Source organism: Phoca vitulina, unplaced genomic scaffold (genome assembly GCF_004348235.1).
Source record: "Phoca vitulina isolate PV1807 unplaced genomic scaffold, GSC_HSeal_1.0 scaffold26, whole genome shotgun sequence".
NCBI classification, from domain to species: domain Eukaryota; kingdom Metazoa; phylum Chordata; class Mammalia; order Carnivora; family Phocidae; genus Phoca; species Phoca vitulina.
The window spans coordinates 26,324,618-26,342,744 of NW_022589729.1; the positions used below are offsets into that span (position 1 = coordinate 26,324,618).

An 18,127-nucleotide genomic window follows, 5' to 3' on the forward strand; every position below is an offset into this window, starting at 1 on the left:
AAAAAATTATGTCAGTACATATAATATTTACTTATGTGTGACAGGCTTCTTTCACTAAGTAATATGTTTGTGAGATTCACTATTCAGCATTCACCACTGCTGCATGACATTCAGCATTGTATTACTGTATAATATTCCATTGAATGCATGTCTAAATTGTGTTTATCTTTTCTTCCATGGAATGGGCATTGGGATTGTTTCCAGTTTGGGACTACATGAATAGTGCTGCTGTGAACATTCTTTTACATGTCTTTGAGTGCACAGATAAATACTTTTATTCCTTCTTTCATTTTGTTGATGTGGTGTGTAACATTGACTAATTTTCATATGTTGAACCATCCTTGCATTCCAAGGATAAAGCCCACTTACTCATGGATCCTTTTAATATGCTGCTGAATTCTGGTTGCTAGTATTTTGTTGAGAATTTTTGCAGCAGTGTTCATAAGGGATGAGTGCTTTTTAAAAATGGCAGGTGTACATTCTGCCTTAATATTGCCAAAGAAAGCTGAGTACTTTTTATGAGGTCTGTGACCATTTACATGTCCTGTTTTGTAAATCTCTTGCTCGAACAAGATTTTTAAATTTATTAAATAAGATTTTTTTAAAAACTTATTTTTTATTTTTTAATTATTTTCTTATTATTTATAATTATTATTTTTAATTAGTTTTCTGTCTTTTTCTTTAAAAAAAACCATTCATTTCAAAATTTTGTGGGTTTGCCTATTTAGGTAGAACTTCATCTATTCTAGAACCCTGCTGTCCAATATGGTGGCCACTAGGTACATACAGCTATTGAAATGTGGTTAGTCCAAATTGGGATGGGCTATAAGTATAAATATACTCTGGAGTTCAGACTTAGTAAGAAAAAAATGAAAAACATTTTTAATATTTTAATGGGTTAAATAAAACATATTATTAAAATTAACTTCAACTGTTCCTTTTATTAATGTGACTACTAGAAATTTTTAAATTACATATGCAGCTTGCATTATATGTCTATGAGAAAGTGCTGTGTTACAAAGTTAGGGAAAGCTTCCCTGAGGAAGTAGCCTGACCAGTTTTATTCTGACTGTTGGTTATTGGGGTTGCTAGCAGATTAATTCTGACTGAAAAAGATTGCCACAGAATCCCCTTAAAAAGTCAGGTAATAAAAATAAGTACAAGTTAAAGTCACTGCAAACACTTTGAATTTAAAAAATTTACTGCCATTTGATCACACATTCCATGGTTTTAGATATGTTTTTCAGTTTTCAGCTTGATATTTACTCATTTCAGAGAAACCCTGTGGTCTTCCTAGTGTGGAAAATGGAAGGATTGCCCAATATTACTATTCTTTTAAAAACTATTACTTTCCAATGGGAATAAATGAAAAACTGTTGTTTTCCTGCTTGGCTGGTTATACCACTGAAACTGGGAAACAAGAGGAGCGAATCACATGTACCCGAGAGGGCTGGTCTCCAGAACCACGTTGCTTCAGTGAGTCTGTGGGCTGTGTCCACAAAATGTTTATAATATTTAAAGAGATCAGTCCATAAAGGTCCAAGAAAACCTGGTGGGTGGTGAAACCTTTTGGTCAATAAGAACAAATTACTGGCCCACTGTCTCTTTTGCAAAATGAAGACGTATTTTGAAATTCTGTAAATAATATTTCTTATTAAAATGTTATTGTCTTTGTTTTTAACAGTACCCTGTAAAGAGAATACGGATAATTATTGAAAATGGTATTATCATATTGCAAGAAACAGATGCAAATGAGTTACTTTAAGGAATGAGGAACTTATACAGATAATAATGCATAGGAAGCCAGAAAAATGCTTGACACTGGACTTAGGAAGAATAAAATTGTTACTCCAGTGTTTTATCCTTTGAAAGACTCATCTCTCCTTTGTGTGCCAACTTCTCCCACAAATTCAGAAAAATGTGTTTTCTGAATTTTGAGTTCAAATTTAGAAAAAGGAAATCTGATTGGTTCATCTCATTATTTCATGCCAGGCTACCCTATGGTCAAACTATTAATGGGCTTCCATTAGATCAGCTGACCTCTCTTGAACAAAAGATTCTCTAAGCTCTGTTTTGCAGAGTAGAGGCTTTAGTTGGGTTTGTTTCATTTAGAAGAGGAAATGAGTATGATGGTTACCATGCTTGATATATCTAGTGAACATATCCATTTAGGATAATTATCCTTTCCATGACTTGAGAACAGACCATAAATTTAAGCATTGCACTTTTAGTATCAACATAGACCACAGATTAACTCAAAGAAAGAAAGAAAGAAATATTCCTAACTAGAGCTTAAAAATAAATTAAACATTAGCAAGAGCTTTGAAATAGGCACCAGAAGAGAAGAACTCAGGGTTAGCATGTAGTCTAATGGTTAAGATACAACCTCTGCTGTTCACCTGCCTGCATTTGAATTCTGATCCACCATTGGAAAGTGAGCATTGTGAACCTAAGTTTCTCATCTATAAAATGGGCATAAACCTTGCTCACTAAGATAATCCATATAAAGTGCTTGCCACACAGCAAGTACTACATATATTTAAACTAATATTAACCTTGGACAAGTCTCTTAACCTTTCTGAATTGGTTTGTTATGAGGGTCTAATAGTAGGGCTTAAAAAAATTACTGAGCTCATTCAGTGCTGAGGTACATTTATTATCTAACACAACATTGTTGCAAGTATTTGCTAAAAAATAACTCTGCAAACTCAAAGGTTTTGAGTAACATGTCTATGATTCAGTCACGGTCTACACAGCCTGACTATGGACTGGCTACACGGACTTATTGTGTGGCCAGGTGATCATTTGCTGAGTTAAAAGAAAACAGAATGAACAAAGTTTTCACATTAAGGTATCTGCAGACTTATTTAAGGACCCATAGGCTGGGTATGTGCTTGTGTTACACGGTGTTAAAAATTGTCACACACAGTAGATTTAAAAATATTAGGAAGTAAATCCAAATGAAATTCCTTCTATTTGCCATTAATGACGATTAGTTAGTGAAAGAGCTCTGTTATATTTTCTAAAAGTAGATGTGTTAGGGTGGGAGTCACTACAAGAACTGAAGTTAATAACAAAGAATGTCATTGTCAAGTTGAATCAGTTTTTGAAGAAATCTGATGCAGAACATCCAGATAATTCCAAAATTAAATCAAATCAGGGAACTGAGTGAGATTTTTCTCTCTCCTTTAAATTCCAAGAAAAATATTAAACTTTGCCTTGGTTTTACAACTAAGTAAAAGACAAACTTAATTTCACCAAATTAAGCAAAGATTTTTTTCCCATAGAAAAATGCACTAAGCCTGAGCTGAGAAATGGTTACATCTCTGATGCAACATTAATGTACAAAATTCAAGAGAACATGCGTTATGGTTGTAATTCAGGATATAAAACCACTGGAGGAAAGGATGAAGAAGTGGTTCAGTGTCTTGCTGATGGATGGTCTTCGCAACCTACCTGTAAGAAGGAACATGGTATGTGTTTAAGAATCACTTCCTGAAACTGAAGATAAGAGACTGTGAGGCTAGTACTTTCTTATATTGATAGGCATTTTTCTTTAATAGAATTAATTTTTCAGTATGTCTGCAAATGCAAGAAGTTGATATTATATTGTTTTTCTTAGGTGTTAGGTGTTTCCTTAACCCAAGAGTTATCAACTCCCACAACTCACCTACTCCATTAGTTCCTATTTAATTTTTTTAATATTAATAGACTTATTTTTAGAGCAGTTTTGGATTTGCAGAAATATTGAGCAGCTAATACAGAGAGTTCCCATGTATCCCTTCTTGCCCTTGGCCACATACACTTTCCCCTATTATTGCATTTTCATTTAGTGTAGTATATTTATTGCAATTGATGAGCCAATACTGATACATTAACTGAAGTTCATACTTTAGGGCTCATTCTTTGTCTTATACATGCTGTGGATTTTGTCCAATGTATAATGACATGTATCCACCATTAAGATATCATACAGAATAGTTTCAATGCCCTAAGAATCCCTTGTGTTCAACCTATTCATCCATTTTTCCCTTCCACCAACCGTTGGCAAACCTTGATCTTTTTTTTTAATTGTGGTAAAATATACATAACATGAAATTTTAACTATTTTTAAGTGTACAATTCAGTAGCATTAAGTACATTCACAATGTTGTATAACCATCACTACTATTTCCAAAACTTTTTCATCAACCCAAACAGGAACTCTGTACCCATTAAACAACAAATCCCTCTATCCCCCACCCTACCCCAGTACCTGGTAACTTCTATTTTCTGTCTCTATCAGTTTCCTTATTTTAGGTACTTTGTATAAGAGGAGTCATGCAATATTATCCTTTTGTGTCTGACTTATTTCACTTAGCATAACGTATTCAAGGTTCATCTGTGTTGTAGCATGCATCAGAATTTAATTTCTTTTTATGGCTAAATAATATTCTACTGTGTATATATATAAATATATATATACATATATAGATATATCATATATACACATTTTGTTTATCCATTTATCCATTGAGGGACACTTGGGTGGGTGGCAGTTCTTCTAAAAATTAAACATAGAATTACCACAGGATCTAGTGAATAAATGAAATCCTAAAAAAAAAAAATAAAAAAAAAAAAAAGGAATGGAATGGAATAGGATGAAAAAACCTTAAACCTGTTTCTTGCAACATATATAAATTACTGTTTCCTTTATTAGAGAAGAATTTGAGACAATGCCCATTATCTTTATTGGTAAACCAGTATCAGGTATACTTAAAATAATCCAGTAATTTGAATATGTATACTTTGTTAGTGTGTTTTTAGTTGTTTAAATTGTACAAATCCTCAGATGGCACAGAATCAAAAAAGCTGTACAAGGCTTCAGTTGAATTGTGGCCTTCTGCCAAGTATACTAGACTAGAATTTCAAGACTAGAAGACTGGTGGCATTAAGACACAAGGTGTATAAAAAAAGGAAATAGAGACTCAAAGGCAAACTGGCTATTTTTCAATTTGGCCAAAGGTGGATTCAGCCAAATATGCTTAAGATTTTGTGAAAATACATTTTGAGATTTCTTTTTAATATCATAGTTTTAGTGATAAATTTCATAGAATAAATAACGTTGATTTTTTTTCTAGAAACATGTTTGGTCCCTGAATTATACCATGGAAATTATTCCACAACGCAGAAAACATTCCAAGTGAAGGACAAAGTACAGTATGAATGTGCTGCTGGCTACTATACCACTGGAGGGAAGAAGACCGAGGAGGTAGAATGTCACACACATGGATGGTCTCTCACACCAAAATGTACCAGTAGGTTCTCATTTTAAAGACAATCTAGTCTCATTTTAAAAACTTCCTCTCGTCCAGAAGTGTATATAAATTGTCACACTCATGTTTCATTTTTCATACTTTTTTGGGGTTTTTTTTTTGCTTCTGGTTTTAATTATTTTGATCATAGGCTTTGATCATTTAAAGCTCTCAAATAGAAAAAGAATTTCTTTTAGCTCAGATAATTAAATTAAAATAAACCTAATGATATTTAATAAATATAGGAATTGACAAGTTTTGTTATATATAACAACATATGGCAAATTTACTAATTTCTATTCCAGATATGGTATATAAGTAGTAGGTGAATTTTATTCAACAGAAAAAATAACACTCTTTTGTATTTTATTTGTTCTTTCATTTTAGAATTAAAGTGCTCTTTAAGATTAATAGAAAATGGTTATTTTCATCCTATAAAGCAAACATATGAAGAAGGAGATGTAGTTCAGTTTTTCTGTCATACAAATTATCATCTAAGTGGATCTGACTTAATTCAGTGCTATAACTTTGGTTGGTACCCAGAATCTCCTGTATGTGAAGGTAATTTTTAAAATTTCACACTCGTACAAATAAAACACCATGTCTTAATCAGCTTTAATTTCTATAAAAAAAATGTTTCTGATGATATCTAATTCTTGTTCTGAGTGCTATTTTTTTTAAGTTTCAGAGGCAGAATTTAGTGATTTATCAGTTGCATACAACACCCAGTGCTCATTACTTCAAGTGCTTTCCTTAAAATGCCCATCCCCCAGTTACCCCATCCCCCCACCCACCTCCCCTCCAGCAACCCTCAGTTTGTTTCCTAGAATTCAGTGTCTCCTATGGTTTGCCTCCCTCTCTTGTTTTCGTCTTATTTTATTTTTCCTTCCCTTCCCCTATGTTCATCTGTTTTGTTTCTGAAATTCCACATATGAGTGAAATCATATAGTATTTGTCTTTCTCTGACTGACGTACAATTACTCAGCCATCAAAAAGAAGGAAATCTTGCCATTTGCAACGACGTGGATGGAACTAGAGGGTATTAAGAGGAGTGCTATTTTTAAAAATATGTATGGTCTTTTAAATCATTGCTAGATATTTTCAGCAATATTTAATCTGGAAGAAATCTTAAATTTTACATTAGTTTGTAGAGTGGATATAACTTTTAAACTCTCTTATTATAATGAATAAATTTTATTTATTGGGAATTACTAGACCCAATTATCCCAAGCTGGCAGCTTTGTGAGGGTACTTTCCTATTTGGCTACATATTTCCTGATGTGAAAAAACAGTCTTCAAAATGGTGGGGGTAAAGAACAGAAAAATCAGCAGAATATTACCCAGAGTAAAAATGAAAACTATGGTCCTCGAGTAAGAGCTCTCCTAAAATGTAATGTCTATGGTAAGTTTCTACCACTGGACATGTCCAAGCAGATAGTATGATCACCTACTGGGAAACAACAATTCAAGCATCATTTAAACATACCTACAATGAGATATGAAGGAAGTCCAAGCCTAGCAGAGGGAACAAATTTGAAAAAGTAATTGACACAATGTGACAAATATAATAAAGTCAGGTATAAAGTATTTGAACAAACACTGAAGATTTTGATTGGTATGGTGCGGGATAGCATTTTTGGAGGTGATGGATAACATTTGAACTGAAAGATAAGTAGGAGTTTGAGGATTGGGGGGATGGGGAGAGGTAAAGGTCTTGATAGCCTCTATTTTCTCTGTAGTATAGAAATTAATGTCATTATTGATAGATAAGAGGAAGACAGGAAAGTAGAACTTGGAAGAGGGGGTGAAGATTTGAAGCAAATGCTAGGAGGGGAGGGAGATGACCAGGGGTATGAGATGAGATTGCCCGGAATGATCCTAATTCTTTAAATGCACCAAATGATAACTTCAATGTTTTTATTTTTGTTTTGAATTTTCCAGTCCTGCCCAAGAGCCTTGGTCTAACAGTAGAGAAGAAGATTGTTAGCAAATTGTCTATAGCATGTTATTTCAGAAATAAATGGTAAACCTACTTAATAGCTACTCCACCCCCCCATCCAAATTAGCATGCCAATGTGCCTGTTATTTTCTCTAGTAAATAGTCATTAGATGTAGGGTAGGCAGTGCAGTTGGCTGAATAATAATAAATTACATCCTAATCCCCAGAACCAGTGAATGTTACCTTACTTATATGGCTAAAGGGACTTTGCACATGTGATAAAGTTAAAGATCTTGAGGTTGGAATAATTTCTGGGATTATCCATGTGGACCCTAAATATAATCACAAGCCTTTTTATAAGAGGGAGGCAGAGGGAAATTTGACTACAGAAGTGGAATAGAGATGTGACAATGGAATGGAAGCAAGAGGATGGAGCAATAGGAGGAAAGGTCATGTGCCTAGGAATGCATGCAGCCTCCAGAAGCTTGAAAAGGTGAAGAAGCTGATTCATAAAGCTTGAAGAAGGAATGCAGCTCTTCTGACAACTTGATTTTAGCCCAGTGAAACTGATTCTGGACTTTTGGCTTCCAGAACTGTAAGAGAATAAATTTGTGCTATTTTAAGCCACTTAATTATAATAATTTGTCACAACAGCAATAGAAAATTAAGACAGTCTGTGTTTTAGAATACTGAAGAACAGATTTTATTTAATTCATATAGACATAGGTACAAGAACAGATCCACCACTTCATAGTTAATTTACTTACTTCAGAAGTTTCAGTTTATTTATCTATAATATGAGGGAAATAATTGTCCCTGCTTAATAAAGTTATTTTAGGATTAGAGGAGATAATGAATGCTGTTTTAATTTTCTTGCTTTTTTAGTTTTCTATTGGTGCATAACAATGCCATTACAAATTTAGCAGCTTAAAAGAGCACACTTGTATTATTTCATAATTTCTGTAGGAGTCTGAGCCTAACTTATCTGGCTCCTCTGCCCTCCTGTTGAACAAAGCTGCAATAAAATGTCAGCTGGGGCTTCAGTCTCATCTGAGGCTTGACTGGGGAAGAATCTGCTTTCAAACTCATGGTTATTGGTAGCACTGAGTACTTGGCAGACAGCTGAACTGAGAGCCTCAATTTCTTCTTGGCTGCCAGCTGGAGGCAGCCCTCTGCCCCTTGCCTCCCCATTTGGGAGCTTACAATGTGGGGGCTTGCTTTTTATCAAAATCAGCAGGAAAAGGGTCTCTCAGCAAGAATGGCCTTACCATACTCTGTTGCGTATCATGCATACATAATCACATACTCCCATCTTCTTTGCTGCATTCATTGGTTAGAAGCAAGTCACAATTCCTGCTTATGAGGAGGGTTATCACACAAGCAAGTGAACATCAAAAACATCAAAAGTGGAGATCAAGGGGTGACCCTAGGGTCTGTCTTCCATACTTCCTATGGTACTTGGCTCTACGAATGTGCTTATTAAATCTACATATTATTTTTTGTAATTATATGACTAAATATGGTGATTTTTTTTAATAAGGAAGAAGAAATCGATGTCCTCCTCCGCCTCTGCCTCTAAACTCCAAAATTCAAACATATTCAACAACTTATCGTGATGGAGAAACAGTTCACGTAGAATGTGAACTTAATTTTGAGATACAAGGATCAGAAGAAATACGTTGTAAAAATGGAAAATGGACAGAACCTCCAAAATGCATTGGTTAGAAACACCTTAATCAGCTTTCCCTAGGATGAAGTCTGCGTGTGTAGCTAAATGGTCTCTTCTCTTTAATTTGTCTCTTTTCAGAAGAAAAGGAGAAGACAGCCTGTGGGGACCCACCCTTCATTGAGAATGGTACAGCAAACCTGGACTCTACGATTTATTACAATGGGGATAAAGTGGCATATGAATGTAAAAGTGGGTATCATCTTCATGGATCAACAGAAATAACTTGTAAACGTGGAAAGTGGACACATCCTCCTGAGTGTGTTGGTATGTATGCTACACTTACCAGCAATAGCTAAGCCTGTTGTGTAAAAATTTTTCATTTTCCTTATTTAATCCACGTATTTCTTAGAAAACACACTGATTCAGCACCTACTCTGCTACTTTTTTTGTGTGTATGCAGCCTTCTGTAGAATTTAACCCAATATAAAGAATTGGGAAACTAAAAAAATTTTTTTGAATATACATTAGTGCTAATTAAGCACTCTTATCTGACCTGTTTGACACCATGACTTCTGAGCTTTAGATGAAAGCACATAAGTAACAGTGGAATGGGTGACTGGCCATGATCATGATCTACTTTCTCTCCCTTCATGTCCTACAAAGTCATGTTAGAGCACTCTGTTCCTGCCTTTGGGTCAATCCTTCTGATATTACTTATGCATCTGGCCAGTTTGAGCCCTATACTATACATTCTGAGACCTGTCCCTGGTCTTTGGTTTCACTAACGCACAACCAGGCTATGGTCGCACCCACTCCTGTGTGCTACCTTTCCTGTCACCCTTCTCATTTCTTGATCTCTCCTAGAAAGATCTCCACAAACATGTTTACTTAAGATATTTATTGCATAAGAGAAAAGCTATTAAGGATGCTAAAGAAATGAGCAGAGTAAGAGAAAAACTAAAGAGAGAAAAAGTAGACAATTTCATCCATGGATTGACTGAGATCTGGGATGAAAAGAATGAGAATTAAAAAATAAAAGTGGATAATGACAAAAAATAGTTTTAGAATTGACCATAATCTTCAGGTTATTATTTACCTTTCTATACATTTTAAGAATATCTGTATCATGATTCCTTCATAAGAAAAGTGACAGATATGTGTTTTTAGGCAAAACATTTACTGTTTATTCTTAGTAAATTTTTAGAATATTTGGTCTGAATAACATTTTTCTCATTTCTGGAGAATTTAGAAATCAACTGTCCTAAACTATGTAATACAAATAATGAGGTACAGTAGTATGAGTAACTATATGATATCCTTAGGTTGTTATAAATTCATATTAATTTTAAAATAACCTCTTTTCTTAGAAAATAATGAGAATTGTAAGCCTCCACCTGATGTAATAAATGGGGCTGTTGTTGACGGATTACTGGCAAGCTACACAACAGGGTCCTCGGTGGAATATAGATGCAATGAATATTACTTACTGAGTGGAGCAAAAGTATCTCATTGTGAACAAGGAAGATGGTCATCCCCACCTATTTGCTTAGGTAAGACAGAGGATGCATTGTATTTTTTTTTTAATTTTCCCAGGTCTATTGAGATACAATTGACATATAATATGAATTTAAGGTGTACAATGCCATGAGTTGATACACATATATGTTTTGAAATGATTACCACAATAAGGTTAATTAACATTCCCTTCACTTCACATAGTCATAGTTGTACTACTGTTGTTCTTGTCATTATGATGAGTGCATTTAAGATCTACTCTCTTGGCAATGTTCAAGTATTCAAAACAATATTGTTAACTATAGTCACCATTATGTACGTTAGATCCCTAGAACTTATTCCTTTCATAACAACCCATTGAATTTCTCATACCATTACATTTGTATTTTTATGTTATTTTTTATATAACATTTTATAGCATGGAAATGATGATTTTTGTATAAATCTTTTTTTCCAAAGTGTTTTTCCTTCTCATTTTTGTAAGCAGAATATCTAATATCAGAGGGTCTAAAACTACATTAGTTCTTACCTACTACTTTTTAAAAATTGTGGTAAAATTTGAACAACAGAACTTTACCATGTTAGCCATTTTTAAGTGTGCATTTCAATGGCCTTAAGTAGATTCACATTTTTGTGACTGATTACTTTTTTCCTAACTGATATCCTCAGCATCTCTCCCTATATTGTCCCCAGAATGTCATTTGGAGAGAATAATCAATCCAATTCTTTCCTTGGGAGAGCATATTGTTAATAGCTTTCTTGGCTGTCAATTCCTCACTTGAATGGTCACCTTTGTTCTATTTTGTTGAGCAAATAAAAACATGTTTATGATTATTTTAAATGTATTTTGAATTAAGACATGGTGTAACTAACATTAATGATTCAAGTGGAGAATTAGGAGAGCTATCTAAATAATTATCTCGTTTGAGATAACTTTCAGAACATAATATTCACCTTTCATTTCAAGCCTATAGATTTGCCTCATTTTTTAATTTTGCTAGTCAGAATTACATTTAAAAGTAATGTAATCGGTCACTACAGTTGCAATGAACTTGTTACGTTGTGACTTTTACAAATAGGTAATGGTATCATAAACTTTCTCTAAGTTAAAATAAAATAGTCACTTAATTATAAATATTAGCATTTCAAACTATAAATGCAAATCATTGTTATTTACCAAAAAAATTAATAAATATATAGAAGCAACTAGAAGAAAACAGAAAATATCAGTAACTTGGGCTGAAACAAATGCTATTAATGACTTAGATAATGGTTTTCTAAACCTTTTTATACACACACACACACACACAACACATATTTACAAAAAATATATGCTGTCATGAGAGGCTATTTAATTCGTTTTTTTCCCACAAACTATATTATGAACATGGTTGGATATACTTCTACAATATACATTTTAATGGCTGCCTAGTATTCCATAATGCAGATGTGCCATAATTAAATTAGTCACTTTTTGATGGAAGTTTAGTGTGTTTTCAACATTGCCAAATTGTCCCTCAGAAAGTTAATCTGATTTACAACTCTACCATCAGTGGATTAAAGAGTAGTTGTCTTAATCCTTGTCAACTTGAATATTTTAATCTTCATATATTGTTAACCCAACAATTAAAATTATTTTAACTTGGTTTATTTAAGTACTAATCAATTGATTTTATTTTCATTTGATTTGTTTAAGTATTAATATATTAACTTTTTAATATATTAATATCTTTCATTTGGTTTATTTAAGTATACTCAATTGAGCATTTTTCAATTTTCTAGTGGCCAGAGGTTGTTTTATTCAATGACTTTGATTTTTCATACTTGTAATAAAAGTTTTATTTACATAAATTATATTATTCATTTGACAATGATACAAGATACAATGATGTATATTGCAACCATTTTTATTTTCCTGTTATTTATTTATATTGTTTGTGTATATATCTATATGTTTATATTTTAAGTCTTAAGCTCTTTCAACATCTCCTTTGTGGCTTCTCTATTCCAAGTCATTCTTAGCTGCTGTTCTCATTCGAATTCAGATATGTCTACCTATAGCTTTTCTATTGCTCTCATATTTTCATAAAGGTTTTTGATATTAAGTTTTTGATGATGTGACTGATAATGCATTGAATGGAAATACAGTCATCTCTGAGGATAAAGACTGGAAAGGTTTAAGGAAATCTATCATTCTGCTTCTGGAAAAATTGCCTCTAGACACATAGACTTGGTGCTAATAAATCAAAGCAAATACTGAATGGGGGAAGATTATTTATTGTCATCAGGGCAAGAGGGCAGAGCTTGGTACATCTTATTTATCCTTAGGAACTGCAAGTATTCTCACTACAAATGGGAAAAAATGGTGTGATAAGGAGCAGAATCTTCCATCTATGAATTATTGTTCCAGACATTATGAACCTTTTTAATCCCCCCCAGTACTGATCTTCCCATCTCATTCTACTCCAGCCACTCTGGTCTCCTTGCTCTTCCTCACATAAGCTAAGTATGCTCTCACCTCAGGGGTGTTTCCTCTTCCTGGAACACCCTTCGCTCAGAAAATGCCATGGTTCACTCATCTGTGCAAATACTATTTCTTACTTAGGCCTATCACAACCACTTAACTTAAAAGTGTAACTTCTCTTACCTCATCCCTTTCGATAGCCCCTCCTCTCCCTCCACTACTCATTTCCCATCTTATTTATTGCATGTGGTTTAAAGATGGCCACAGATTATACACCCATCTTTATTATAGTTATTGCTTGTCCATGCGTGTTTCTCCCATTTAGAAGGTATGTTCCATGAGGGTGGGGATCTTTGCTTTGTTCTTTGATGTACCTCAAGTGGTAGGTGTCTCACAAATATTGTACAATAAATACATTTTCTATTTCATGATTTTTATTTTATTTTTTTAAGGTTTATTTATTTATTTTAGAGAGAGAGAGAAAGAAAGAGTATGCGCATGAGTGGGGGAAGGGACAGAGGGAGAGAATCTTCAAGCAGACTCTGCGCTGGGCATGGAGCCCCACCTGGGGCTTGATCTCAAGACCCATGAGATCATGACCTGAGCCAAAACCAAAAGTCAGACACTTAACCAACTGAGCCACAGGCGCCCCTCATGATTTTTATTTTATAGGGAGAAGATCATGCTTAACCTAAGTGATTGTAATATACATATATATGTATACATATATGTATATATATATTTTTTTACTGAAGTATAGTTGGCACACAATGTTACATTATTTTGGGGACTACATCATATTGATTCGACAAATCTAAATGTTATGCTATGAGCACCGCCAATGTAGATACCATCAGTCACCATACAATGCAATTACAATACCATTGACTAAATTCCCTCTGCTGTACCTTTTATCCTCATGATTTATTCATCCCATAATCAGAAGCCCATATATCCCACACCCCTTCACCCATTTTGCCCATTCCCATACCCTCCTTCCTTCTGGCAGCCATCAATTTGTTTTTTTATATATGACTTAATTTCTGGGGGGGGTTGTTTATGCGTTTGTTTTATGTTTTAGATTCCACATAAAATTAAATCATATGGTATCTGTCTTTCTGCGAATTATTTCACTTAGGATAATACCCTCTAGATACATCTAGTTGTTGTAGATGTCAAGATTTGTTGTTGCAAATGGCAAGATTTCATTCTTTTTAATGGCTGAGTAATATTCCATTACATGGACACTTGTGTTGCTTCCATATCTTAGCTATTGTAAATAATGCTGCAATAAACATAGGGGTGCATACAGCTTTTTGAATTAGTGTTTTAATTTTCTTTGGGTAAATACCCAGAAGTGGAATTATTGGATCATATAGTATTTCTATTTTTAATTTTTTGAGGGGCCTCCATAACGTTCACCACAGTGGCTGCACCAATTTATATTCCCACCAACACAGCACGAGGGTTTTCCCCCCTCCACATCCTCACCAACATTTGTTACTTCTCTTTTTGATTCTAGCCATTGTGGTTTTGATTTGCATTTCCCTGGTGATGAGTGATGTTGAACATCTTTTCATGTGTCTGTTGGCCATTTATATGTTTTCTTTGGAAAAACGTTTATTCAGGTCCTCTGCCCATTTTTTAATTGGATTATTTGTTTTTTTTGTGTGTTGAGTTGTATAACTTCTTCATATATTTTGGATATTAACCCATTATCAGAAATATCCTTTACAAATACCTCCTCCCATTCAGTGAGTTGACTTTTTGTTTTGTTGATGGTTTCCTTTGCTGTGCAAAAGCTTTTTATTTTGATGTAGTTCCAATAATTTACATTTGCTTTTGTTTCCCTTGCCTCAGGAGACATATCTAGAACAATGTTGCTAAGGCCAAAGCCAAGAAGGTTACTGCCTATGTTTTCTTCTAGGAATTTTATGGTTTCAGGTCTCACATTTAGGTCTTTTGTCCATTTTGAGTTAATTTTGGGGTATGGGGTAAGATCAGGCCCTTATTATATTATCCTAAAAAGTTTTATTCTTTTGCATGTTGCTGTCCAGTTTTCCCATCATCATTGATTGAAGACTGTCTTTTTCCCATTGTAATATTCTTGCCTCCTTTGTCATAGATTAACTGACCATATGAGCATGGATATATTTCTGGGCTCTCTATTCTGTTCCATAAATCTATGTGTCCATTTTTATGCTAGTATCATACTGTTTTGATCACTTCAACTTTGTCATATATCTTGAAATCAGAGATTGTGACACCTCCAGTTTTGTTCTTCTTCCTAAAGATTGCTTTTGTTATCTGGAATCTTTTGTGGTTCCATATAAAATTTAGGATTATTTGTTCTAGTTCTGTGGAAAATGCTATTGGTATTTTAATAGGAATTGCATGGATCTGTAGATTGCTTTGGTTAGTATGGACATTTTAACAATATTAATTCTCCCAATCCATGAGCATGGAATGTCTTTCCACTTCTTTGTGTCAGTTTCAATTTCTTTCATCAATATGTTTTATAGTTTTCAGAGTACAGGTCTTAACCTCCTTGGTTAAGTTTATCCCTAGGTATTTTATTCTTTTTGGCGTATTTATAAATAAAATCGTTTTCTTAATTTCTCTTTTTACTACTCTGTTAGTAGTGCATAGAAATGCAATTGATTTCTGTGTATTAATTTTGTATCCTACAATTTTACTGAATTCATTTTTTACTTTTAATAGTTTTTTTATGGAGTCTTTAGGGTTTTTTGTGTATAGGATCATGTCATCTGCATTAACTTTTTTCCTTATCAATTTGGATGTCTTTTTTTTTTCTAATTGCTGTGGCTAGAATTTTCAGTGCTATGTTGAATAAAAGTGGCAAGAATGGACATCTTTTTCTTTTTCCTGATCTTAGAGGAAAAGCTCTCCAATTTTAACCACTGAGTATGATGTTAGCTGTGAGTTTATCATATATGGCCTTTATTATGTTGAGGTATGTTCCCTCTAAACCACTTTATTGAGTGTTTTTTAAATGAGTAGATATTGACATTTCTCAAATGCTTTTTCTGCATATACTAGATGATTATACAGTTTTATCCTTTGTTTTGTTGATGTGTATCACATTGAATGATTTATGACTATTGAAACATCCTTGCATCTCTAGAATAAATTTCACTTGATCATGGTGATTTTTTAATGTGTTATTGAATACAGTTTGCTAATAATTTGTTGAGAATGTTTGCATCTGTGTTCATCGGGGATATTGGCCTGTAGTTATCTTTGTTTGTAGTGTCTGTCTGGTTCTGGTATCATGGTGATCCTGGCCTTGTAGAATGTACTTGGAAGCTTTCCTTCTTCCTTTATGTTTTGGAATAATTTGAGGAAAATAAGTATTAACTCCTCTTTAAATGTTTGGTAAAATTCACCTATGAAGCCATCTGGTCCTGGACTTTTGTTTGTTGGGGTTTTTTTATTACCAATTCAATATTGTTACTAGTAATTGGTCTGTTCAGATTTTCTATTTCTTCCTGATTTAGTTTTGGAAGATTATAGGTTTCTAGGAATTTACCTATTTCTTCTAGGTTGTCCGATTTGCTGGCATATGAATTTTGTAGTATTCTCTTATAATCCTTTGTATTTCTGTGGTGTCAGTTTTTACTTCTCTTTTATTTCTAATTTTATTTATTTTTGTCCTCTCTTTTTTTCTTGATGAATCTGGCTAAAGGTTTATCAATTTTGTTTATCTTTTCAGAGAACTCCTGGTTTCACTGATCCTTTCTATTGTTTTTTTTTTTTTAGTCTCTACATCATTTATTTCTTTCTGCTCTGATCTTTATTATTTCCTTCCTTCTACTAATCTTGGGCTTTTTTTTTTTGGCTCCTTTAGGTACAAGGTTAGACTGTTTTTTTGGGGTGTATATATATTTACAATTATTATATGCTCTTGTTAGAATGATTTCTTAATCATAATGATTACATAATGCTTCTTTATCTCTTGTTACTGTCATTATTTTAAAGTCTCTTTTGTCCAATATAAGTATTGTTACACTGGCTTTTTTTTTTTTTTTGCTTCTATTTGCATGGTATATCCTTTTGTATCTCTTCACTTTTAAGTCTAAAGTGTGTCTCTTCTAGCTTAGATGATTTTTTTTTAAGATTTTCTTTATTTATTTGACAGAGAGAGACACAGCAAGGGAGGGAACACAAGCAGGGGGAGTGAGAGTGGGAGAAGCAGGCTTCCTGCTGAGCAGAGAACCCAATGCGGGGATCGATCCCAGGACCCCGGGATCATGACCTGAGCCGAAGGCAGACCCTTAACAACTGAGTCACACAGGCGCCCCTTAAATAATAGTTTTTAATGTTCAAATTAAGTGGTTTTAATTTATAATATAATAATAATAAGAAGAAATGTATAAATTCATTTGATAGCAATAAAGTGTATACTTTATTATGTATATGTGTGAGGAGTTTTAATAATGTAAATATTAAATATAAAACATTGCTTTTGATACCTGTCAAAATTTTTCTTTTAAAAATACATTAAACTTCATATTTGTCAAATGAATAAATAATTTAAAAGAACATTTTGTTTTACAGAGCCATGTACTATTAATGTGGACTACATGTACAGAAATAACATAGAGATGAAGTGGAAGTATGAAGGAAAGGTCTTACATGGAGATTTAATAGATTTTGTATGTAAACAAGGATATGACTTATCTCCATCAACCTCGTTGTCTGAATTATCTGTACAATGCAATAGAGGAGAAGTGAAATATCCTTTATGTATTAGAAAAGGTAAAACAATGCTTTCTGACAATTTCTCAAGTGATCAATATCACCACTTGGGTTCAAAGTATAAGACAGACCCTACCCAACTCACCACCATCATCTTCTAATCTATAAATTGGGAATGATCTGATCAATTTCCAGTAAGCACATACACCTAAATAGGATGACTATGCTGACATCTTTTAATTCCAATAAGTCAGTTTTATAAAGGGAGAAATTAATAGATCTTATAGATATCACCAGACTGTCAGAGGACTGATCCCCCTAATGTGAACAATCAATAACTCTGGAAAACATTGCTTTTCTTGGGGTTTGCTGGAGACTATTGTTTCAGAAAAGGGCTTGATCAGATTGAAAGATTTTGTGTGCTGCTTAGATATGGAACTATTACTTTTAATAAGAAAAAAATGGAAGAGAATACATGCAGAAAGCATGGCTTCAAATGGGTTTCATACATTTTCACATCTAGATAA

The 18,127-nt window shown here is 33.5% G+C and overlaps 1 protein-coding gene across 1 annotated transcript in view; it reads left to right on the forward strand.

The window, feature by feature from the left end:
* F13B (coagulation factor XIII B chain) overlaps positions 1 to 18,127 on the forward strand; it is a 31,869-nt gene that overhangs the window by 2,252 nt on the left and 11,490 nt on the right. Inside the window, exons 2-9 of the mRNA XM_032422422.1 lie at positions 1,276 to 1,476; positions 3,288 to 3,473; positions 5,121 to 5,297; positions 5,682 to 5,855; positions 8,774 to 8,953; positions 9,041 to 9,226; positions 10,270 to 10,452; positions 17,460 to 17,660. Of these exons, the coding sequence (XP_032278313.1) occupies positions 1,276 to 1,476; positions 3,288 to 3,473; positions 5,121 to 5,297; positions 5,682 to 5,855; positions 8,774 to 8,953; positions 9,041 to 9,226; positions 10,270 to 10,452; positions 17,460 to 17,660 (1,488 nt within the window). The remainder of the gene's footprint in view (positions 1 to 1,275; positions 1,477 to 3,287; positions 3,474 to 5,120; positions 5,298 to 5,681; positions 5,856 to 8,773; positions 8,954 to 9,040; positions 9,227 to 10,269; positions 10,453 to 17,459; positions 17,661 to 18,127) is intronic.